The 25,500-nt window shown below is 29.7% G+C and overlaps 1 protein-coding gene across 1 annotated transcript; it reads right to left on the reverse strand.

Annotated features, from left to right (window-relative positions):
* Nucleotides 1-1,720: 1,720 nt before the first annotated feature.
* LOC147804251 (uncharacterized) lies at nucleotides 1,721-7,408 on the reverse strand. Its single transcript, XM_087151474.1, has 2 exons — nucleotides 7,316-7,408; nucleotides 1,721-3,709 (listed from the first exon to the last, which is right to left on the reverse strand). Exons 1-2 carry the CDS (start codon nucleotides 7,406-7,408, stop codon nucleotides 1,721-1,723), a joined length of 2,082 nt encoding a protein of 693 aa, XP_087007600.1.
* Nucleotides 7,409-25,500: the final 18,092 nt, after the last annotated feature.

The raw sequence follows: 25,500 nt of genomic DNA on the forward strand, positions 1-25,500 counted from the left end.
TTTAATTGATTGCAATAATTACAATACTTACATTGTACAAAATTGTATTAATAATTACAAGAAGGACCATTACTGAAACAAGGTTTATTTGTAAACGCTTTTATATACTTTCTTTAAAAATTTAAAGTTTGGCCTGATCATTAAGTTTTTAATACAAACAGAATATTGCATTCTATAGCCTAGAAAAAGCTAGAATTTAAAAAAAGGTGAAAACAAGGTTCACATAAAAGCTAAAAAATATGGGGGGTTTTTTTTGTAAAGTTTTTTTATACTTATAGACCATCTTATATAAGGAAACAAACTTAGTATACTAATACTACTCAGTTAAAAAAAGTTTTTTAGTAAGTTTAAACAACTATTAATTAGATAACCCTTCTATGCCCACCAAATGAAATTGAGAATACAACATTTTCCTATTGGTTGCATGCTCTCTGAATTTAAATATGATATTAGAAAATATTTTGAACAAAATGACTAAATTCTGATTATAAAATTAAAAAAAATTATTCAAAGATAATTTTGAATTGTGAGCATCTCAAATTATAACTACATAATAATAATTAACATCATTTTCTTCCATAAAACTATCAAACCTTCTAAATACACCAAACTCAACCTTCGTCTCTCATGTCCGATCACGGGCTGTTTTATTTTAACTCGTTCTTTTCTTTGTTTCTAAAGTCATTCTTATTTGACTTTAGTCATTTTCTGCAATTTATTTTATTTTATGACCGCCGTTGAACAGTCGACCCAATTTTTGGGTTTACGACTACAAATGTTCAACGCCGTAGCCTTGTAATTTTGAACCAATCCAGAAGACAAGGAAACTTCTGTATCGGTACCCCCAGAGGTATTGATTTGTTATGGGAACATGGAGGACTTTGAGACTCGACAGATTTAACGTGCATCAGTCACCATTTACTACACGGGGAGTCTTCGACCAGCAGGGACCGTACCCACGAACTCTTGGACATGGGCCCGGCACCCCACTGACCAGGCTATCCCGGCCTAGTAGAGACAATTTAATTTTACATAGATAACTAGCAGCGTTACATTACAGCCACAAAGAATGTACATCGACAATAACAGTACAACAGTACAATATAAAATAGCTAGCCACGTCACAGGTATTTTTTTTTTTTTTTTTTTTTTAATTTTTAATTTTTAATTTTTTTTTTTTTTTTTTTTTTTTTTTTTTAACATTTAACATAAATGGCCATCACGGGTAGCTGAAAAGCTCCGGACTCACTGTCTGTCCCCAGGGACTGGGAGCAGGGTCAGTGGTGAGGCTTGTGTGGTATGTATGTTTTGTTTATGTTGTGTTGCGTGTTTTACCTATTTTTCTTATGAGTAGTAGTTGAGGCAGTGTTTTAGCGGATCATGATATAGATTACTGTTTTTTATTGTGTGTGCGTTTATAGACAGTTAAGCCATCTCTTGTTTGTGTGGATCGAGCTTAAGTTTTTTTTTTTTTTTTTTTTTTTTTTTTTTTTTTTATTTATTTATTTATTATTATTTTTCTTTTAAATTTTATTTGCCTCACGGACAACAGCTTGTGTTGACTGACTGCCTGCCAAATGCTTGCTGGTCAGGGGTGGGGCCAGAGTGTGTTTTTATGCTGCAGCAATGGTTTGCCTGGAGCCCTGACACCTCAACATTGTATTTGCTGCCAGTATTTTTACTAAGTCTGCCAGTATTATTTATTAAGTTATTATAAGGTTTATGACATATTGTCTGTGATGTTTCTGGTTATGGCTAGAATATTTATTAGTTTTTGCATAATATGCTTGTTTTTGAAACTGTCTGCAAATATCGTTCTGCCTTGTTCATTGGGTTTTTTGAGGTGGTATGATTCAGTTAGTGGGCAGTCATGTAGGTAGTGACTTGGGGTACCTGTGTCATCGCATGGGCATGTGTCTGTGTTTATTCGCTGCATCCTGTGTAAGAATGAGGGGAAGAAGCCATGTCCTGTAAGGAATTGTATTGCTGCTGGATGGCCTATGAGTCGGTCTGTGTCTACTTTAGGATAATATGATTTTGTTGTATAGCCTTTTTCATTTTCGTCCCAGTATGCTTGCCAAAGTTTTTGTGTGATGTTTTTAAGTTTATTTCTCAGGCTCGATGGTGGAAGCAGAACACCGCTGGGAATCCCGTGACCTGCTGCTGCGTCTTTAGCCGCTAAATCCGCTGCTTCATTGCCTATGTTACCTGTGTGCGCTGCCACCCAGTGTATTTGTGTGTTGCATTTTCTGACTAGGTGTTCTAGTTGTCTTTGTGTTGTTGCCACGTGTGGGTCTTTTTGTTTCGTTTTTCTAATAGCGTGTATACTAGCCAGACTGTCTGTGAAAATTGTTGCATCTTTGCAGCTGTGTGTCTCTAACCAATTGATGGCTTCTTTGATGGCTAAAACCTCTGCTTGAAACACTGTGTTTTCTTGTTTTAACGTAAATTTGTATGTATCTGTATGTTGGTTGTTGTGGTAAACACAGAATGCAGCTCCCACGCCATTGTCTGTTTTGGAGCCATCGGTGTAGATTTGTACCGTCGTTGTTTTGCTAGTACTAGTACTTGTTGGTAGGTTAGTGTATTTATGGCTAGTCTTATGGGCCGGGTGGACCATATGTGTTTTTATCTTTTGTTGATAATCACCCGCTTTTATATTGTATTGTGTGTTTTCTTGATTGAATCTTAGTGTGTTAGCTAGTAGTGCTTCTTTTTGGATTTGCAGGTGCAATGGCGGTAAACCTGCCAGAACATTCAGACCTGGTGTGGGTGCTGTTTTGAATGATCTTGTTATTCTGACTAGTAGGGGCCGCTGCACCTTGTGCAGTTCTTTGATCGCGGTTTTATTTAGTTCCGTACCCCAAGCTGCTGCAGCGTACGTAAAGGCCTTTTCTGCTACAGTCTTGTACCAATGCTTGAGCATTTTAGTATTAATGCCCCAGGTCCTTGGGGCTAGTTTTATGAGATTGTTGTGTAGTGTTGTGGCTCTTGTTCTTAGTGATTTAATGTGTTCTAGGTAGTTTAGATGATGATCCAATACTATACCTAGGTATTTGATGTGATTTACCGGTTTTATTGCGTTACCGTCTATTTTGATTATTGGTTGTCTCTGCTTGAAAGGATTATTAAAAGTGATGTAGTTACACTTGTTAATTGACAGCTTTAGGCTTTGTGCCTTACAAAAGTTGCTGAATTGTGTCATTGCCTCATTAGCATTTGATTCTAGGTGTTTCCTTGTTTTGCCTGAGACAATGAAGCTGTAGTCATCTACAAAAGCTTGTGTTTTAACATGGTCGTGTTTGAACTGTTGTAAAAAGATATCCGCAATGATAAGCCATAGTAGGGGTCCTAGGCAGGAGCCCTGTGGACAACCCTTGTAGATATCGATTTTAGTTATATCGGTACCACCGTTGAACTCAACTGACCTGTGTGAGAGGTAGCTGTTGATTATGTTTGTGAGCTGAGTCGGACAGTTTATAGAATTTAATCTGTGTATTATGTGTGTCCACTGTATGGAGTCAAAGGCGCCCTTGATGTCGATCGATATTAGAGATTTATAGTATTGCCGTTTACAATTTTTATTCTTTTTGGCTGTTTTGGCCTCGCTAATTACAGTTTTTAGAGCCGACTCAGTCGATCTGCCTTCTCTGAAGCCAAATTGGCAGTCGCTGAGTTTGTTGTTTTTTTCCAGGTGATGGATCAGTCTCTGATAAATAACATTTTTTTTTTCTGCAATTGTAGATCTTCATATTCAAATTCTTTGTCAGCCAATTCTACAAACCCCTATCAGAGCTTTAAACGATTTCTTCAAAATTTTCACACGCACTGTAAAAAATACCCAATGTTTTTTTTTGGAATTTCTCCGTATATCTAACATTTAAAACCATTTTGTTGACAAAAAGGTTTTCTCCGTTTTCACCCTCATCATAAACAGTTATAAGCCGTTAGTTGAAATTTTTGTTTTTGTGATGCTAACTTCACCTTTTCCTTTTCATAATTATTTGCTATACTTGTTCTTATTTATTAGCATCCAGTTTTTGATATCGCATCAATAAAACTGGGATTCGACTTTATTGTTAAATTGATACTATATTGAAGCTAAAATCTCGCTATTTGAATTTGTTCATAATAAAACATCTGAGCCGCAGTGGCTCAAAGGAATGACCTCGCGCCTCTCAATGAAGTGAATCAGGTGAAGTGAGTCAAGCATATTTTTAATTCTGTACAAGCTCAATAATTTATCAAACATACATACCTGTTTGGTAAATTAAAAAATTTTCTTAAATCTAAAATTTTCTTTATTTTAGAACATCTATCATTTTAGACCTATTTAATCTAACCACATTAGTTCTAGCTATGATATGAAAAATAATACATTATAAATACTCCTTCAATGATGTAAATAAAAGAAAAAATAAATGCTTATAGAGCACTATAAGCTTAATAAAACTGAACTTTTTTAAAAAAAATCTTTATTATTTTAGAATATCAGTCAATTTAGAACTATTTAACATAAACACATATGTTTAGTTCTATACAAGCTTAATTATTTATCAAACATATATATCCGCTTGTTTTATATGTTTGGTAAACTAAATATTTTTCTCAAATCTTTATTATCTTAGAATATCAATAATTTCAGAGCTAATTAACATAACCAGATTAGTTTTAGCTATGATATAAAACAATAATACATTATAAAAAGCCTTTCAATGACGTGAATAAAAGAAAAAATAAATGTTTATAGAGCACTAAATCAAGCTTAATAAAACTGAACATTTTTAAAAATGCCTTTATTATTTTATAACATCAGTCAATTTACAGCTAATTAACATAACCACATATGCTTAGTTCTATACTAGCTCGATAATTTATCAAACTTATATACATATTTGGTAAACTAAAACTTTTTCTTAAATCTTTATTATTTTAGAATATCAATATTTTTTGAACTAATTAACATAACCAGATTAGTTCCAGCTATGATATAAAACAATAATGCATCATAAAAAGTCTTTCATTGACGCGAACAGAAGAAAAAATGCATGATTATAGAGCACTAAAATAAGCTTAATAAAACTGAACTTTTTTTTAAAAAAAAAATCTTTACTGTTTTAGAATATCAGTCAATTTAGAGCTAAGTAACATAACCACATATGTTTAGTTCTATACTAACTCACTAATTTATCAAACATATATACCTGTTTGGGAACATAAGTTAACTTAAGCCAGTCTGTTGTACATAAGGTATTCTAACTAACGTAGGGGATAAGGTTTAATCTATATGTCTGGAACAAATACAGAAGGATAGAGTTTACACACCTTCCAATCACATGCTGTCTGCATCGATTAGGAAGCCAAGAGTTGTTCTCACAACCTTTGACACATTTTCAGAGAGTTCGTAAAGGTTCACAAAGTTATTCTCTCTCCTATGGCTAAGGATCTTTTGCTACTTTAGTGCCCAAATCAGGATTTTTCCATAATATTTTGTAAACTGAAATGCCATGAGATTAACGGGAAGTTAATGAAGCAGCGTTTTCCATAACCTCCTTGTTTTACCTTATAACCTTTTTTTTAAACTTGAAATTATTTGTGAGTCCAAGAAAATAAAGCATTCTTAAAATTGAAGAACATGAAGCATACATAATTATTTATATGCCACACTTTTCAAATAATTCAGCAGAGCATTTTTTGAGAAAACATCGCGGTTTCGTGAAACAGTAAGGATCATTTGAATATTGTGTCGCCATCTAGTGAAAATTCCGGAGTATCTGAGTACTGTGCTGACCTTTAGTGAAAATTCTGAGAACTGATGGAAGAAGAAAAATTATACATTATTATTCAGTATAATTATGATTCAGTAACCAGACTTTTGATAATTACAAATCCTCAGGTATCCTCAAAAATAATCAAATAACTATCAATAGTTAAATTTTTTAATTGTTTTGAATGATGAATAATTTTCTTTTGCCAACTAAATTATCAAAAAAATAGTAATGTTAATTAGTGAAATATAAAACTGTGTTTGCAGGCCTACGTAATGAAACAAAAATTATTAACAATATAGAAAAGAGTATTGTTGATAGAGACTAAGATTAAGGCTCCTATACTATCAGAGCTGACCTATCAAGCAATATTGGAGCAAAAAAGTTCGCAAGTTAACGTTATGTTAGTATTGTGCTTATGTTAGCTCTTTGAAGCAAAAATAGATGACCTGTCTAATTCAGGGCTCTAACTAAGATTGTCCTGCGACGTACGTCACAGTTTTCTCTGCTATGTGCTACAACCCTACCTGGAAACAATACTGAATATCAGTTTAATATAAAAATGTCACTTCCGATTAAAGCATGGCTTATCACTATATTATCCCTAGCGGTTCAAATGCATTTACAATATCATTTTATTTTACATTTTCCTTTCTTTTAATTTTGTTATCCATTTTCCCTTTTTAAAATATTGCCAAAGATAACGGTTACATTAATAGCATTACTTGGTAATGTTTTTTTAAAAAATATATATCAAAGAACTCCTTTATTTGCAACAGAACTTTACAAAAAGTTTCTATTTGAAAATCACTTAACAACTTTAATTCCCAGTAGGCTAACTTGTTTATATTAGAATTTTTACATGATTTCGCATTTAATTCAATACTAAAGAAAAAAACCACGCATAAAAATGAATGTTAAAAACAAATTAAGCAAATCTATTTTTTCTGGACAAAAATTATTAAGTTAAAAACAGTTCCTTTTCTTTCCTACTTTTTTTAAAATAGAAAAATATATAATCTTTTGAACCATAGCTAATCTTAGTAACTACTTTTCTGAATTATAAAAAAGTTGTTTAAAAAACCATTTAAAAATATCCTGATATATTTTATTCACTTAAATAAAATCTCATTTAAAGATAAACGTTAGTCTCTCACTTTCTCCTAGTTTATTGATAGATTTTGTATTTAAGCTCCCTAAATATGATTGAACAGATAATCTCATTTCAAAATGAATTTTATGAACATAACTGGAAAAAAAAGAGTTTAAGCTTGTAACTAGTTATGAAAAAAGAGACTTATAATTTAATTAGCTGTAAATATTATGTAACGTAACTTTTGTGTACTTTATTAAATCCGAAGAGAAGCCTCACAAATGTACAGCGAATTAAAAAGACTTAAGATGCATAAAAATGTTATTAAAAATTAAATTACCTCCTACGAAAAAACTTATAAAATAATAAAAATATATTTAAATATTAAGTGTTTTCAGTTGAAAAATAAATGAGTAGAAATTGCACATCCTTACTTAGTTTTTAACTTACTTACGATCTTCGCGTCTCTCTTGTTGCCATTTTTTTCCACTTCTGTTTCATTCCTTCTTTTTTGTTCTCCAATAATCCATCCGTTTTGTTTTATCATTCATTTTTCTTTTCTACCTTTTTTGAATGCCTTTCTTTATTCAGGGTGTTCCTTAAGTACCGCTTTTAAAATATACATATTTTAGAATTCTATTCAAAAGTAAAGACATGAAAGTATTCACGTTAAGAATCGAAAATTAAGGCTTAAAACAATACTTAATAATAATAATAATAATAATAATAATAATGAATAGTAATCCACCGAAACTCTACTTCGAACGGAGTTTTAAAAACTTGTTTGATTACCGGGGTAACATAAAAACGGGGAAACGCAAAAGACGTCATTAGAAACACAAAGTTACCTCAAGCAATCAAACTGGTTTTGATATTTCTCATCACATGTTTCTCTTTAGAGATTTATTAAATTTCGTTAGAGATTCTGTTTAATTTCCATTCAAACATTAATTTGAACCTCTTAATAAGCATAAATGTTTACTTTATTTTAGATTAAAATTTTTAAAAAATGCACTGAAAGACGAAAACTAAGAAACACTTTACATGTCCCTTGTTTTGACACTATCCATTTTCTGTTTTTTCCAGTTTTTCTCCTACTTTCGTATTCCTTCCCAAATTTTAATATTCTTCTTCTTCTTTTTCCTTCATATTTTCTACTTTTTTGCTTTTGTTTACAAATTTATCTTTATCTCTCTTTCTCTCTTTATATATATATATATATATATATATATATATATATATATATATATATATATATATATATACTATATATATATATATATATATATATATATATATATATATATATATATATATATATATATATATATATATATATATATATATATATATATATATATATATATATATATATATATATATATATATATATACCGTAAACCGCGGCGAGTCTACCCATTTTTTTCAGTTTGTCAACTTTCAAGTGGTCAAACTTTTGTAAATATTAAAGAAAAAAGGCTTTTAATAGGTATTTCGGAATCGCTATTTATCCCTCTTTAAAGCTGTGAAATCGATTTTAGAAAATATTAACAGTTACGCTGTTACTGTATATTTTTATAGAACTGCTAACAAATCTCTCGTATGGGGCGAGTCTACCCATTCTACTAAAATGAATGTTAACATTGTAAATAATCAAATTTCACTATTAAATTGTTATTTTAGTTACCATATGGGATATGTATGAAGTAAAATTCATAACTTTATTATATATTCTATTTTTTTATTCATAAAATAACACAAATTGAGTATTTGATCGATTATCACATTTTGATCAGAGTTTTGTTTTTATAATCATTAACATTATAAAATAAAAAATTTTTCTGATTATTGTTGATAAAAATAAATTAAAATTAATATAAATTTACAATTAAATAATTAATAAATAATAATAATTAAAGATTATTAACAAAATCGAAATTCAAACATTGGGAATCATGAAAAATCCTTTCCCCATTCTTTCGGGAGGTGTGATTTTTCTTACAATGTTTTCTCGTTGAAATATAATATTAAATAAAAAAAGTTAATTTTGTAATATAAAAATTGAAAAAATAGGTAAAATAAACATATTTTATATTTACATTTATATTTAACCTATAAATTTTCTTATTAATGATAAATTTATCAATGCAGAATTAAAATAATATACTCAAATTCATTTAAAATTACTTAATTTTAATATAAACAAAGTTCTAAATTATATTATTATGCTTTATTAAAACTAAATACGAATGGGTAGACTCGCCCCGCGAATTCTGGCTTTTTGTTCACAACAGCAAAACTTACATTCTTTTTCTTTTTTTTCATATAAAATTAATGTAATCTTAGTTTTAGATAAGTTTATCACTTAACCAAAGTGAAAATAGCAATAATAATAATATACTTACGGAGCACCAACTAAAAGTTTGCTGATTTTCAATACAAATCTCTCAAAAGACGTTTGAACAGGTCGGTTAAAAAGACGAAAAATAAATAAAAACGGATCAAACTACTACAGCTCCATCTTCCTTAGAGTCTGAACTAAGTCCTCCGTCGGTAAAAAAATTTTTATTTGCAATTTAAAATAGTGAAAATTAAATAAAACTAAAATGGGTAGACTCGCCCCGGTTTACGGTATATATATATATATATATATATATATATATATATATATATATATATATATATATATATATATATATATATATATATATATATATATATATATATATATATATATATATATATGCTTTCTATAGGTTTATATTCGGAGTAAAAAAGATAAATATAAATAAATTAAAAATAGAAATTTTGAAATTAAATTTAAAATTTATTTTTCAATCTTATAAACTTCTATGCATCAAACTAAGTAATATCTGTAAAAATAATTAAGAAATATAAAGTACTTTTTCTAAGTAAACTCTTATACAATAAACTTCATTTTACTACAATAATGAATGTTACATAATTCAAGAAATTCTTTTCATAACAAAGCTTCAGAAATTTTGGTGTTTTTAATAAACCGGAATTAAAAGACCAATTCATTATTTGTGGTCAATTAAAATAAATTTTTAATAACTATTTTACATTTTCAAAGTGATTTAAGATTCCAGATTTCTTCGAAAAACCATGATATCTCCTGCTACTTTTAATACATTCTGTTTGGAAAATTCTTCTAACATTTCCGAATTACAGAGTCATACAGAAATTAAAAACTCATTTTTTGCTTGTATTGATAATTTTGCATAAAAATGAATATAAAGCGAGAATAATTCTCAGTTTCAATATTTTCCTTATTGAACTATGCAGCTATATAACAAATTTACGTTATTGTAAGACGACAGTAAATTTAGTTTTATTTTCAAAGCAGCTCTATAAAGTAAGTCGTTACGTTCGAATCGTTTGAAGAAGTTACATAACCTCACTACTTTTACTACTTTAGCTTCGAAAACTACGTATTGCTTCTTAGGTCTACTATTTTCCCATATAAATTTTCTAAGGTTTGATAAAAGAAATCAATAAATTTTTTATTGTGATATAGTAGAATGCGAGCAAATAAATAGATCCGATTACGAAAGAAAAGTAAATAAACCTTATTTATAAATTTTATTACTTTAGAGATGTTTCGAATGTCAATTTAGAATATTATTGCTGAAATCTGACTTTGAAAATTCATTTAAATGAAACGATTCGAAGCTCAACCATGTAAAATAAGAAAGAAAAATCTGTTTGTATGCTTTTTATTAATATAAAAGTAAAAGTGCCTTTTCGCTGAAATCATTGAAATTAGACCTTAAAATTTCTTTTCCCTTGAGAAATACAATTCCCAACCAATAAAAATTACTGTGATAAATCTGTCATTTTAGTTGTTTTAAAATAGTTTTGTTAATCATTTAAATGTTAGAAACATGCATTTTTATTTTTTATTTATTATTTTTTTTTGGTTGAATTTAAACTGTGTGATCCATGTTGAAAATTTTTTAACTTAATTAATTTAAAATATCTTTTACTAGTTTCATTTATTTGGAATGGTTTTCAATGTTCTCTTGAATGAGGAGTACCAGCAAATCTGTTTTTCGTTGGGTTCAGATTAAGCACCTCTCAGGTTTCACTATTTTTAATCTTGAAAAATAATATTCAATGTCATAAATAAAATTCCTTATTATACAGATTATTTCCTTAAATAAAAAATTACCCTTACTAAATTTAAACTGCTTGATTTGTGTTCTTTCTCAAAAATATTGCTGCTAAATTAAGGCTAGTGACCAGCAGAAGTTTTTACAGTCATTGACCGTAAAAAATATATGTATGCCAGAACGCTATCATGATGATAAAAGTACAGATCCATTTGCAGTTTTTGACCATAGACCGTAAATTAACGGTATGTTCATTAAAATTATCTTCATTCCGGGCTTTTGCTTTGTTTAAGCAGACGACTTTCGTATTGAGACGAACCGTGAAACGAGACGAAATAGTGTAGTGCTATCATCTGCCGAGGAGGGAAAGAATTGCGAATTTACCAATGCAGAGAGAGAGTTCGAAATAATTGCTCTTTGGCGTCAGCTATGTTCGAAACCGGGACCTTTGTGTCCGAAACCGGGATCTTTGTGTCCTGTTATTGTCCTCACTATGATAATGATGGTAATATTTTTCCCACCCCAAACTGACTTAAGAAGCCCTGTTTTAATTGTCATATCTACTAGTTTTTTCTAAATTTCGTTGCAATTTTAGATACAATTCATTACAATTTCAGATTTTTCTTCTCAAAGAAGGGAGCTTGGCGGATAAATTGATGTCCAACTTATAAAATTCTAAGAAGAACTGGCGTATTTCATTGGCTAAACTCAAATGATTTTAAATGATCTTTCTCCACTTTTTTTTAAAAATATTTTTCCTGTTTCCTAGAATTTTTAATTTGAAAACAATTTTTACAAATTTTGTATTGAACTGTGATTTGTGATCAAACAAATTCTTTTCATTCTCCACAATTAGCACCGTGGCTCCTTTTTTGCAAAGCAAGCTCATCTCAATTTTCGCTTATTTTATCCACCGAAAATGATATTTAATGTCATAAATAAAATTCATCTTTTATGAATGTTATTCCCTTAAGAAATATTAATTAAAATTAAACCATATAATTTCTTTACACAGCAAGAAAATGAATAAACTCTCGTTCTCAGTCAGATTAAATTAATGGAATAATTAATTATCCGACTTTTAAATTGGACCTTTTTCGCTCGACTTGGCATCAATCCTTGGGGATGCAAATAAAAAGAAACGATGAGACAAACTTCAGGAAAAGACAATCGATACTCGCAGAAACCGCGCCAAATCAATAAAAAGAAGGCCGAAGTAAAATAGAAAAAGTATTTAAGATGGTAGCCCATTAGATTTATGGTATTTCCTCAGCTTTACCCATTTTGAACTTAAACTTTTTATTCCGGATTACTAGCCGAAATTGCGACTTCCGGCATTAATCAGGCAATTTTATTGAAAGGAAGAAATAGTTTACGATTCTCTTACTTTCTAAGTGGTCATTAAAATAACTACAAATGTGTTATTTGAGTTTTTCTTAATGGATATCGATAATGACTCCAACGCTTTGTTGAATAAATAAAATGCAATAAATTAAGTAGAGTCACAAATAAAGTTTTTGTTTGGATTAAATGGAATTTCACCTTAAAATTATTTTAAACCTTTTTTATTAAGAAACATTTGAAGAAGATATCATGTAATAAATATTCTGAATATTCCGAAATTTCAACATATTACTCTTAAAGGTATAACACTAAGTAACAGTGGAATTTTGAAATTCATTTAAGTAATAATTTTTTTAATTCGTCTATTTTTTTAATTCATTCTTTTATCGTCACTAATTACTGAAAGGCTTTATTTTATTTTATTTTATTTTATTTTATTTTATTTTATTTTATTTTATTTTATTTTATTTTATAACCGCCGCTGAGCAGCCGACCTAATTTCATGGGTTTACGACTACTTACGTTCAACTCCGTAGCCTTGTAATTTCGAACCAATCCAGAAGTCTGATTTGTTATGGGAACATGGAGGACTTTGAGACTCGACAGATTTAACGTGCATCAGTCACCATTTACTACACGGGGAATCTTCCGCCGGCGAGGATCGAACCCACGACCGCTTGAACATGGGCCCAGTGTCCTACCAGCCAGGCTATCCCGGCCCTGAAACGCTTTATTTTATTTTATTTTATTTTATTTTATTTTATTTTATTTTATTTTATTTTATTTTATTTTATTTTATTTTATTTTATTTTATTTTATTTTATTTTATTTTATTTTATTTTATTTTATTTTATTTTATAACCGTCGTTGAACAGCCGACCCAATTTCATGGGTTTACGACTACTTACGTTCAACTCCGAAGCCTTGTAATTTTGAACCAATCCAGAAGACAAGGAAACTCCTGGATCAGTACCCCCAGAGGTATTGATTTGTTGTGGGAACATGGAGGATTTTGAGACTCGACAGATTTAACGTGCATCAGTCACCATTTACTACACGGGGAGTCTTCGGCAGGCGAGGATCGAACCCACGACCTCTTGGATATGGGCCCAGCGCCCTACCAACCAGGCTATCCCGGCCCTGAAACGCTTTATTGAATAAAAGGAAATGCAATAAATGAAGTGGAGTAATAAATACCAATTTTGTTTGGAAGAAATGGAATTAACCCCTAACCAGTGTCTCCCGAATCCAGTTTGGGCAATTACTACGTGAATTATTTGTTATGCCCCGAACTAACTTTAGGCAGGAGAAAAATTAACGTTTCTATTTTGTGAAGACTGAGCTGAGTTCGTAGCTACTTTATGATACTTAATTTACTATTTTCCTAATAGATGGCATTAGTGGTCCTAGTTTTTCACTGATTACGACTTCAGTCGAGGGAGGGAAATGTGGGGGGGGGGATATACCGTACTGCCAAAGATTTGTAAAATTTATGTATTGAAAATCATATTGTCGTGTTTTTATATTATATTATGTTAGTAATATTACATTTAGCTTCAAAATTTTGTTTAATTTGCTCTAATTGAATAAGATGCGTGTGTAATCCATTACTTTTTCATGTGTGTGTAAAAATTATAAATACTTTAGCTATTGCATTTAAAATTTATTTTCGTAATAAAAAAACCATTTTCTAACTTTTATAATAATATAAAGAACAAAATTAAATAGTCAAAAATATTTTCCATTTTCGGTCCATTTTTCTAAAATATATGTCACTGTTATGGGGTTAAAACGTAAAATAATTTTAAACTTTTTTTATTGGAAGCATTTAAAGAACATATCATAGTCTGTTAGAAATTTCTCGGAAAAAATAGTTAAATAACAATTTATTTAATTCTTATTTTACCGTATTCAGACAAAACAGTGAAATTAATATAAATATAATGATTTTTTTACAACCGTCGTTGAACAGCCGGCCCAATTTTATGGGTTTACGACTACTAATGCTCAACTCCGTGTCCTTGTAACTTTGAACCCAGTCCAGAATACAAGGGAGCTCCTGGATCGAGCATTGGGAGAAATTTGCCTTCGTGGAGGACTTCTTGATGGAGCTAACCCGCATTTGCGTTACACGGAGAGGAAGACCGCGAGAACCTCCCACAGTTAGACTGACGGCAAGGGGACTCCAACCCATGATCCGTCTACCACTAAGGATATTTCACGTCAGCAGCGTGGTCGGTGCAAGACGGATGCGGAATTCGTATCTACTGTGATTCGAACCCGGTTCGTCTCATTGGAAGGCGAACGCTCTATCCCCTCAGCCACCGCGGCTCAATATAATGGTATTCAAAAAAGTTAACTGTGACAAAAAACCGCTTATTAACTGCTTTCGACTAATACAGTTAAACAACCAAAATTTGCATCACAAACAAAGCCCGCCTAATCAAGCCAGGTAGTTCTTGGCGGATCGGTTGCATGCTATAGACGAGAGGGCTAATCTGTCACTCATGACCAATAGAACGGGGTGTTTGAGTTCCAGCATTGAAACCAGAATATTTCCTCTATTCCCTTCCACACATTAACAACTTCCAGTGTCCAGCATTTCCCAATTTGGAACCCTGTGCTATTAAAATACAATACTTTCATTCACACGTGGCAACATAAAAGCTGCTAAACTATCTTCAATGTCCAGTTAAATTTCTTTTCATGGTTTTGAAACCATACTGCTTGAAAATGGGTCAAAAACTGTAAAGGTAAAATATGTTCTTTGCTGTAGACTTTACGGTTAATTGGATAGATAGACTGCCGGTCATCTTATCATAATTTTAGAATGTAAATTCTAACAGTGTAAAGCTTATGCTTTGAATATTTCGAAAGTTTAGCATGTTTTTTTCTTCCAATGCCCATCTGTGTTAACATCCGTCAATTCAGGCATTTACAGGGCGATTTTGTTGACCTCTCTTTCAGGGGCACTATATTAGGTGGGCCAACATCGCTCCCACAGTGAGGACAGATAGTACAGAGAAGGAAAGAACATCCATGTCTTGCCCGGGATTGGAACCCAGAACCTTTCTGATGCAAGGACAGTTCTCTACCCCCTACACAGGCTGGTCGGCAAAGTTTAGCATGTTATTTTTAAAGATATAAGTGGGAGTAACAGTTGAAGTTTGAAATTCAATTCAGTAAGAATTTTCTTTTAATTTCTCTAATTATTTTTATTCAGTCTTTTATTATGCATCAATAATGACTACAACGCTATGTTGCATAAATAAAATGCAATAAATTAAGTAGAATCACAAATAAATTTTTTATTTGAATTAAATGTAAATTCAGCGTAAAATTATTTAATACTTTTTATTGAAAAAATTTGGAGAAGATTTCATATACATAAATTTGTGATAAATTATGTGTTCAAAAGTACCATATTTCTTCTAAAGATATGTTACAAAACAGCAGTTAAAATTTGAAATCAAATTGATTTAGAATTATTTTCATTTGTCTTTTTTTAGTCTTCAACAGCAGGGGCGGATCTACTTAAGGGCTTTTTGGGCTGTAGCCCAGGGCCCCGTGGATACAAAGGGCCCCAGTCCCCACTGAAAACAATAGGTGATATTTTGAATTAAAGAAATATCTAATATTAAAAAAAACTATTATAAGGTTGGCAACCTTGAGATCAATCAACCCACGCATGTACGCTTCTATCTAGCGAAACGGGGAATTCCTCGTCGCTTGCTTTTGGTCAGTGTATTTTTTCTCGTCTATTACGGGGGACTTCCAGCCGCGCCGCTTAACGCCCGACGTAATTTTTCCCCCCGCACTTCTGTTCTCGTCGTCAACGTGAGAAACTTGTTTAGTTTACTAATAAATAATAACTTAAAGGTTATAAAGACCGGACCTTTCTCTTATTTTACTTATAGTTGAAGGTACATAATCAGTATAAGAAAAGATTTCCTGCTCTTAGTTGATAAGTAAAAAGAATTATAAATCATGTTTTTTTTTGTTTTTAATGTATTTTTTCAATACTAAATGAACTTTTTAATCGATTTTTAATGATAATTTGTGAATTACTGCACTCATTGCAAAGTATTAAAATGTGACGTGAAGAACAATATTACATCGATTATCTCGTTCCCTGTTTATTACCAGAAAATTATCAAGTTCATTGTTTATTTTCAGAAAAATATCAAAGTCTTATTTTACAATATGTCTGGTAGAAAATATAAAAGTGGAGCTGAGAAACGGAAATTACAGCTGTATCGAGAAAAAGAAAGAAAGAAATGTGCAGAAATTGAAACTTTTTTCAAATTGAAACTAGAATGATAGAACATAAAAACTAGAATGAAATAACTACAAATTTATTAACAAGTGAAATGGAAGGGATCTTATCCGAAGAGAATCTATTTGAAGGGAGCAGAAAACCGCAACACCAGGAAAAAAATACAAGTGATGAAAATGTGCAAAGTCTTGACTACCAGCAACCCTCTGATCTCACTGAAAACTATATTGTTCTCTATATTGTAACTATATTGGTGATCAGCAAGAGGACGGTAATACCGAGGCTGAAAGAAATTTAGAGAATATTAGTTTGAGTTTGAGAAATATGTTGACGTGGGCTTGTGACCAGAATTGCTAAATAATGATTTCATTAATGACATCCTCTCACATGAAATGACTGACTTTCAAAATTAAGATCCGAAAAATATATATTCAGCTTCAATAAAGAAATATAAAGAACAAAACAGAACATTTTCAAATAGGTATTTCATTAAGAAAATGAAAAATGGTCTATCACTGGAAAGATCTTTGCTATGTTATTCAAACAGGGTTAATACTGTTTTTTGTTTGACTTGCAAACTTTTTTCTTAAATCCCTTCTCAATACACAACCGGATTTTCTGATTGGAAACACATGGGAACTTGTTTAGAAAATCATGAAAATTCTAATGAACATAAGAAATCAATGTTAGTGTGGTTGACACGAAAAGAAAATAGATCTGTTTTAGACATGCAGCTTCAGAAACAATTAAGAAAAGAAACAGAATATTATCACAATGTCCTAAAACGGGTTATTGCAGTGGTCAAATTTTTAAGTATAAGGGGCTTATCATTTAGAGGTTCCGAGGAAGTATTTGGTTCTCCACATAATGGTAATTTTATGGGTGCTCTGGAGCTATTGGCAGAGTTCGATCCATTCATTCGTGAACTCATTGAACAACGAGAGCTGCGACCAAAACCGATAATATCGTACTTACCAAAAACAGCATATGAGGAAACTATTGAGATGATGGGTCTACAGATAATTAAACAAATTATAACTCAAATAAATAACGACGACACAAAGCATAATTCAATTGTGATGGATTCTACTCCAGATCTATCACATAATGATCAACTTCCTATTGTATTACGATACTGTTTTCGGGGAAAAGTGTATAAAAGATGTGTATCCTTCATTAAAATTAGTAGTCATACTGACTTACATTTATTTAATATTCTACAAGACTTTTTCGAAACAAATGGACTACTACTGGATAATTGTAGGGGACAATCTTATGACAACGCTGCTAATATGGCGAGTCAGTACAATGGTGTACAGGCACTACTAAAACAAAAAAATAAATGCGCGAAATATGTGCCATGTGCTGCGCATTCCCTTAACCTAGTTGGTGAAGAATCTGTTAAGGTTGCAACCGAAATTGTGAACTTTTTTGGAGTAGTGCAAAAAATATACGTTTTCTTTTCTACTTCGACCCATAGGTGGGAGCTGTTAAATCGTGAAACAAAACTCAAATTTACATTAAAAAGTTTAAGCCAGGCCAGATGGTCTTGTCACTATGATGCTGTCAAAGCTTTGAAAAATAATTATGAAGACATAATGAAAATTTTCGAAAGTTTCAGCGAAAATGAGGGTGTGAAAGTTGATTTTCGGAAAGAGGCACGACATTTATTCAATAAAATGGCGAAACTCGATACTACAATTTTGATTATTTTTTGGGAAAAATTTTTGGGGAGATTTAATTTAGTTAATAAAAAAATACATAGCCCTGGTTTAGATATTAGTGAAGGCAACAAGTTAATTATGCCATTAAAAGACTTCGTGAACAACATAAGGCACCAATCAGATCAGAAGCTAAAGGAATACGAAGAGAAAGCTAAAAAATTAAGTACTAGTATGGGAATAGACATAAACAAGAGACGCATTACTCCAAAATTTTCAGATAAGTCGACAGATAAATTCTCAGTATACGGCGCAGAAAAATTTAAATGAGAAACGCTAAACGTTGCGTTGGATAAGCTGATTATGGATTTAAATAAAAGGAGCCAAGTCTATGAGATGTATAGCAAGAAATTCAAATTTTTAATGGATTTGCAAGATAAAAATATGGAAAACTTAGATCTGGAAAGTGTACATAATATTGTTGATCATTATCCAGATGACGTAGACGAGCATTTAGTGAATCAGTTAAAATCTTATTTACTTCAGTCTAAGACAGAGTCTTACACCTCTTGCAGTGAAATTTTTATGCTAATTTATGAAAAGAAACTTGTTGATGTTTTCCCAAATTGCTATACTACCTTAAAGATTTTTTTAACTTTGCCAATCACTAGCTATGAAGCGGAGCGCTCTTTCTCCAGGATGTCTTATATAGAAAACAAATATAGGACAACAATGTCGAACCATCGACTAAATCATTTATCAGTTCTTTCCATAAATTGTGATTTAACGAAGGACTTACAATGTGATGAGCAAGTAAAGGAATTTGCAGCACAAAAATGCAGAAAGATTGCTTTATAATTTATGTAACATAACTACACATGACCTGTCAATTTCTTCTGCAACAATGTTGTGCAGTTGCTGTTTGTATACACAAATAAAACTAAATAAATAAAATTATTTCATTGTCCTATTTTTCCTATCACTATAGAAAACACTTTCTTGACAAAATGGCTATTAGGGCCCCTAAGTAGTTTCAGCCCAGGGCCCCACAATTTCACGATCCGCCCATGTTCAACAGTATTATATATCGATAATAACTTTAATGCTTTGTTGAATAAATAGAATGCATAAATTATGTGAATACAGAAATGAGTTATGCAAATTTTTTTTTCAATTAAATACACTAAAAAAATCTTTTTAATGTTTTTCTACTGAAAACATTTAGAGAATATTTCATACAACAAATTTTCTAAATATTTCAAAAGTAACAATATTTTTGGCAAGTTATTGTAACGTTACTTTAAACGTAATTTTTATTCTTACGAAGTACGAATCAAAATTTTAATTACAATTATTTATCTTTGTCTAATTTTTTTCATTTAGTTCTTTTAAGTATATATCGATAATTACATAATAACTGCAACTCTTTGTTGAATAAAAAAAAAATCAATAAATGAAGTAAACTAAATGACGTTACAAATAAACTGTGCAGCTTTTGTCTGAATCAAATAGATTTTTATCATAAAACTTCTTTAAACCATTTTATTAAATATTTCATGTGAATGATATTATAAATGTATTCCGAATGTATATGAAGTGCTAAATATAATATAACAATTAAGTTTTAAAGGTATCAAAATTTTAATTTTTCAATTTCAAACAGTCAAAATTTTAGTTTCAATTAAGCTAGAATTATTTTAGTTTGTATACTTTTTAATTTAGTCATTTGTCAATGTTTGGTAGGTAGTTTTTTTTTAAACACAAAATAAAAGTTAAGCTTACTAACACACTTTCATATTTATTTTTAGGCTTGGGAAAAGTTGCATAGGTTAAAAAACAATAACGAACTATTTGAAAAGATTAACGTTATCAACGTTAATTGTTTATTTGTGGATAAAAAATATCTCTTCCTGACGTGAATTTGTTCTTATTTTTAAAAAAAATCAGAAGTCGTAAATGCTATATTGGGGAAAATGTGTGTTGTAGTTTTTAAATTTTTGATCAAATACAAAATTTAATATAATGCTAGTTCTTATTAATAATAAAAGTAAAAGTGGCGGTAGTATTAAAAGTTTTAAAAAAAACTTTAAAAATCGGAAATTTATAACAGTAGTGAGTTAGTTGTACAAGTTTCGATATAATATCAAAGCATCATCATTTTCGCTAAATATAAAGTATAAATTATGTTCTAAATGAAATGAAGACTGTGCATTAAAGATGATTCTTCAGTTTAGTAGCGATCTAGAGTATACAAAATACAAAATAGAAAATATATTCTGAATGAAATGACATGCTTTGAAAATGATATTCCATTGCTGCATCGAAACTAGTACTATATTTCAAAATAAAGGATAGTAAATGTTTTAAATTCCTAATATTGTTTTGTTTTGTCTTTTACTATGCTTGTTTTTATTTTAAAAATAATATTTATCACGGGAATTAAGCAGGTGCTTAAATCTTAAGCCTTTATTTTAACTTATCAAGTTGATATCATTTTTCATCTGTAAATTTTTCTAACAAAATTACTTAAATTAATCATCCTAAATAAAAACTGCTTTATATTAGTATTAAAAACAGTTTTATATTATTATTATTCATATTCAGAATATATAATAAACATATATTCCTGTTTATGAAAAAAAGAATACATTCTTTGTATTTCCCTTTCTCAAAAACCTGTTTTATCAAGATCATATACATGTAGTATAAGTGCTAACGTAGAATCAAGAGTTTCTGCTTGTCAAAGATAACGTGGCTTTACTATTTCTTCATCATATTTCATGTCACTTTATTCCTACAATGTTATAAAAACTGTAGTTTTTAGCATATAGATCTATGGCGGCTGCAAATCCATATGAATTTTGATTTCTCGTTCTTAAAAGAATCCAAAGCTTTAGAACTAGATTTTCTGGTATAGAAAAAGTTTGCTCCCATCTTTAACTTTGAAAGTATTCTAAAATTCAACTTATAAATAAAAAAAAGTTGAGAAAAATAGTATACATTCCTTTGTTTGGAATGTATTTATAGGTTGAAGCGTGTATTTTATGACCTTTTCAAAACTTTAACTAAAACAACATAAATTTGAGTTGATTTTAAATTGTTTTTTAAGAAATCCTTCAGAATAGTTGTTATGCAAATCTCAAAAGACAGTGGTTTACAAAAGTGAAAAAAGAAGATGGGATTTCAGTAATAAATAATAGTTTCAAAGTCTACTGGTTTTTGAATCCTGATGCATTCCAAAAATAATGAAAAATATTTTTACATAAATCAGTTCAATTTTGTATTTGACTCCGTATTGCTTAACATATAAATACTGTGTTTTATTAGTTTTGTTTAGGAACTGAGTGCCTTTGAAACGAAATATATTTCTCTCTGGAAATAAAATGAATACAATAATTTACATCTTTAAAATGTTTGAATATTTTAGCCCATATAATATACAAAAATAGAAATTATACAAATACTCTGGTTCATTTACCTTTTAACTGCGAAACTTAAAATGAACCATCATAAATGTCAACAACAGATTAAGAAATAACTAATATTTAATTATACTGAATGTAGTGTAAGTTCTGCCATTGTTGTTATGCTTAGACTCTTGGTCAAAAATAAATTTTAAAAAATCATTGATGTATCACTGCTGATTGGTTAAAATGTCAGTGGCCAAACTTAGAAATCAGAAAGAACATTTCCTACATTTGTCATTCACAATTTATCTTCTAGCAATGCTTCTATAATTCTGAACTATTTGCATAAGGCGTTAAAAAGAATGTCACATTTGGCATGCCCTATTCATTTGAGTGATCACGCAATGAAAACAGCGTTAACATCTCAATATATTGCATGCGCATGCGCTTCAGGCAATATTTCTTAAAATCTAAGTATTGCACTTGCGCAGAGAACGGGATACCCCGAAACGTTGACGTCAGCGCTTACTTTGAATCCGTCTTTTCTAGTCGAATGTGGATCAAATTACAAATTTTGCAAGAACGTTGTGATTTTTTAATTGGCTGTCATAAGGAAATGAATTTAGTAATACAGTGCCCAATGGTTTGTATAATCATTGGATATTGGAATCAGCTATTTATTGTCATACAATTTTCGAGATTAAAATCGTTTATGATAACATTAAAATTTCTTCGTTAATTAGATTCACGTCCACCAAATATCAGTATCAGAACTACTTGATCACTGACCTGAATTTACTAAACTTGAGGAACAAACTTAGGAAAAAAATTTATATGTAAAACAAGGCAACCATAATAAAAACTTAACAACACGTGAATGGCAACAAAAAAAAATGGATTTGAAAAAAAAAAATAAAAAAATCAATGCTACTAACAAAATTGTTTTGTTTTCCTCATTCAGTTACTGTTGAGTCTTGATAATGACTGACTTGTTTTGAGCACTCTAAACATGACTTTATTCACCTTAATGTTTGAAGGCAAGGACATTTTCATAATGACGAATATATTTTTCCGCATTTCTTGGTTTTTACTGGGTCACATTTTACTGAATGTTATAACATGATATTTTGTAGTTCATCTTAATTAATTTCTTGCAAAGCTTACCCTGTGATTGCAGTGGTAATAATTAAAGAGAACTAATTTAAGCTAAAAAAACATGATTTTATCATATTTTAAGTCAAAAATATCTTTTAATATACAATACACGCCAACATTATTTATACTTCTGATTACTAAAACTTAGTGCTTAAAAAGCAATATTTTTGAAATTTGTTGAGAATTTTAATCAAATTTTAAACCATTAGCGCAATTTGTTAATGGAATTAGAAACTGCTACATAAAATTAACCGTTCATTAAAATCTTTTTTCTCTCTTCAAAATATATCGATCAAATCATATACATGCTTAAAGAAAGATCATTATGAATAAAACTGAATTTTTTAAAGTATATTATCAAGCTATGAATAAACCCCGAAATTCCGGCAGTGGACGGATCGTAAAGACAAGGTTACCGGTAGAACACCGAAGTCAGGAATCACTGGCTGCGGTCAGTAAGCGGGTGGGTGACCACTTTGATCAGCCTGCGTAGGGAACGAGGGTGCGCGGTATGGGTCATCGTTAAACTGTTCTACCGCAAAGTGCTCGACGTTGCGCGCAGGTCGTCGGGCTACAGGGAGGCCAAACAGGGAGGCCAACCCCTCTGCAAAGGATCAAAATTGCGATGACATGCCTTCGGATCATCCTCAGGTATGTTCCGAGACCGTCGCTAATAGCTCATTGTGCAGCTCTAGTGCGACGTAAATAAAGTACCTACCTAAACCCTGAAAATGAATTAGGGATTTATAAAATTATAGGAAAGCAAAGATAATAATTATCTGAGATAAAAAAAATTGTATCACAAAGTGAAGAGGGGAAACAGATTAAAGGAATTTTTTCAAATCTTTAAGAAACATACAAAAGGAGAAATATTGTATAACTAAAATGAAATAAAATCCAATGGAAGAAAATCTTTTGAAGCTTAATTTAAAAAAAAAAACTCACTCAGATTTTGTGACATAAAATTTCGTTTAAATTAATAATAAATAAAAGATAGTCAGTAAATGTTTTGTGAAATTTTTATCATGCAATAAAATAACTTTAAAGCAAAAACATTTCTTCATGCAAAATAAATGAACCAAAAGTATAATTAAAATTTCTCACGTTCATACGTATTTCAATTGTAATAAGTAAAGAAAAAGAACATTGTTCGTAACATTAACGAAAAAAATTTCAAAAATCAGTTTTGAATTCAATATTGTTATCGATAAATAAAGGCATAAAGACCGTCACTTTTTCTTTTAGAAAAACTTAAAAAATAGTTTAGATATTCAATAAAATTTTATAATATTTTTATTGAATTATATTAATTGAATAATTACATGAAAACATATGTAAGATTTTATAATAGACAATGCATACTTTAAATTTATCAATTAAAGGCATATTTTAAGCATAAAATGTTCCTTTTTATCTAAATTTTATTTTTTTGTTTAGAAATATTTCATAAAAGTACTTTTAATACAGTCATTTTATTCGATGTTAAAATCTTCTTATATTTTTATAATAAAAATGTAATATTTTTATTAAAAAATTTTTTTGATGATTTTATTATGGAACTGTTTAATATTTTTATGATAAAAATAACATTTTCTTATAGAAAAAATTATTTTCTCTTGTGTATGTGTTTAAGCGCTGAAAAAATATTTTCTTAAAAATTGAATGAAAATCTAAATTAGACAATGAACCAAAAATACTTCTTAATCTCATTTGTGAAATTTATTATTGGAACTTTAACTTTTAATTAGTCTTCATTGTTGGGATCTTCATTTCCTATATTATGTATATTCAATGAATAATATTATATATATGAATATTATATGAATGAATAATATATAAATTTATATGAATTATATGAATATAATATTATATTAATGAATAATATATAAATATTATTTCATATACGTTATTTTTTATATATATTACTTTGTATACATTATTTTGTATATATTATTTCATACATAATATTTTATACGTATTATTTTATATATATTATTTCATATATATTTTATAAATATTATTTTAGTATACTTTAGTTTCGGTTCTCTAATCCTTAAGTAAAGAAACTCTCTCAGTGTCTAAAAACCGAAGAAACTGGAACACGGAACTGTAAGCAATATGATAAATAATATTTTAAATGCATTTTCATTAATTGGGCCAACATTTTGTAACTATTTGGAACATTGCATGCATTCAAAATGTTGTAAAATTCTAAAATAGAGTAGCTTTTAATATAACTAATATTAATCAGAAAACAGTGTGATAAAAGCAGTTGATTAAATTGAAAAAAAAAATAATGTAATGATAATTACTGTTTACTTTTGCTGTTATTTTTAATAATTGCATAAAGTTTCGTAAACCTAGAGTAAATATTTATGGAGAAAAGGACAAATTTTATGAAGAATTAATTTTTTCGCCTTACGTTTTTCTATTCTAATTTTATAGATATTCAATGAAATTAAACAAAATTTTTGGAGCAATTTAAAGTAAGACACAAAATTGTCTGTTTAAAATTTTAAAAAAATTCGTTAAAAACTGAGCAAGTTATGTGTATTTAAGCTAATTCTTTTATGCTGCACTTGCACTGAAAAAGCTTCAAAGAGTTTTTGAATCGTATTTGGGAACTAATAAAAAATTGATTTGAATATCTTTAAAATTTAAAA

The sequence above is a fragment of the Parasteatoda tepidariorum genome, chromosome 9 (assembly GCF_982258835.1).
Source record: "Parasteatoda tepidariorum strain Cologne lab strain chromosome 9, Ptep-v5.0, whole genome shotgun sequence".
Classification (NCBI taxonomy): Eukaryota; Metazoa; Arthropoda; class Arachnida; order Araneae; family Theridiidae; genus Parasteatoda; species Parasteatoda tepidariorum.

What these genes read in the sequence shown, in the direction of transcription:
- LOC147804251 (XM_087151474.1), bottom strand. Translation starts at nt 7,408, where the DNA reads ATGATAAAACAAAACGGATGGATTATTGGAGAACAAAAAAGAAGGAAT. An exon ending in ACAAGAGAGACGCGAAGATC is followed by an intron (nt 3,710 to 7,315) that starts GTAAGTAAGTTA and finishes GTTATTTATCAG; the next exon opens with AGACTGATCCATCACCTGGA.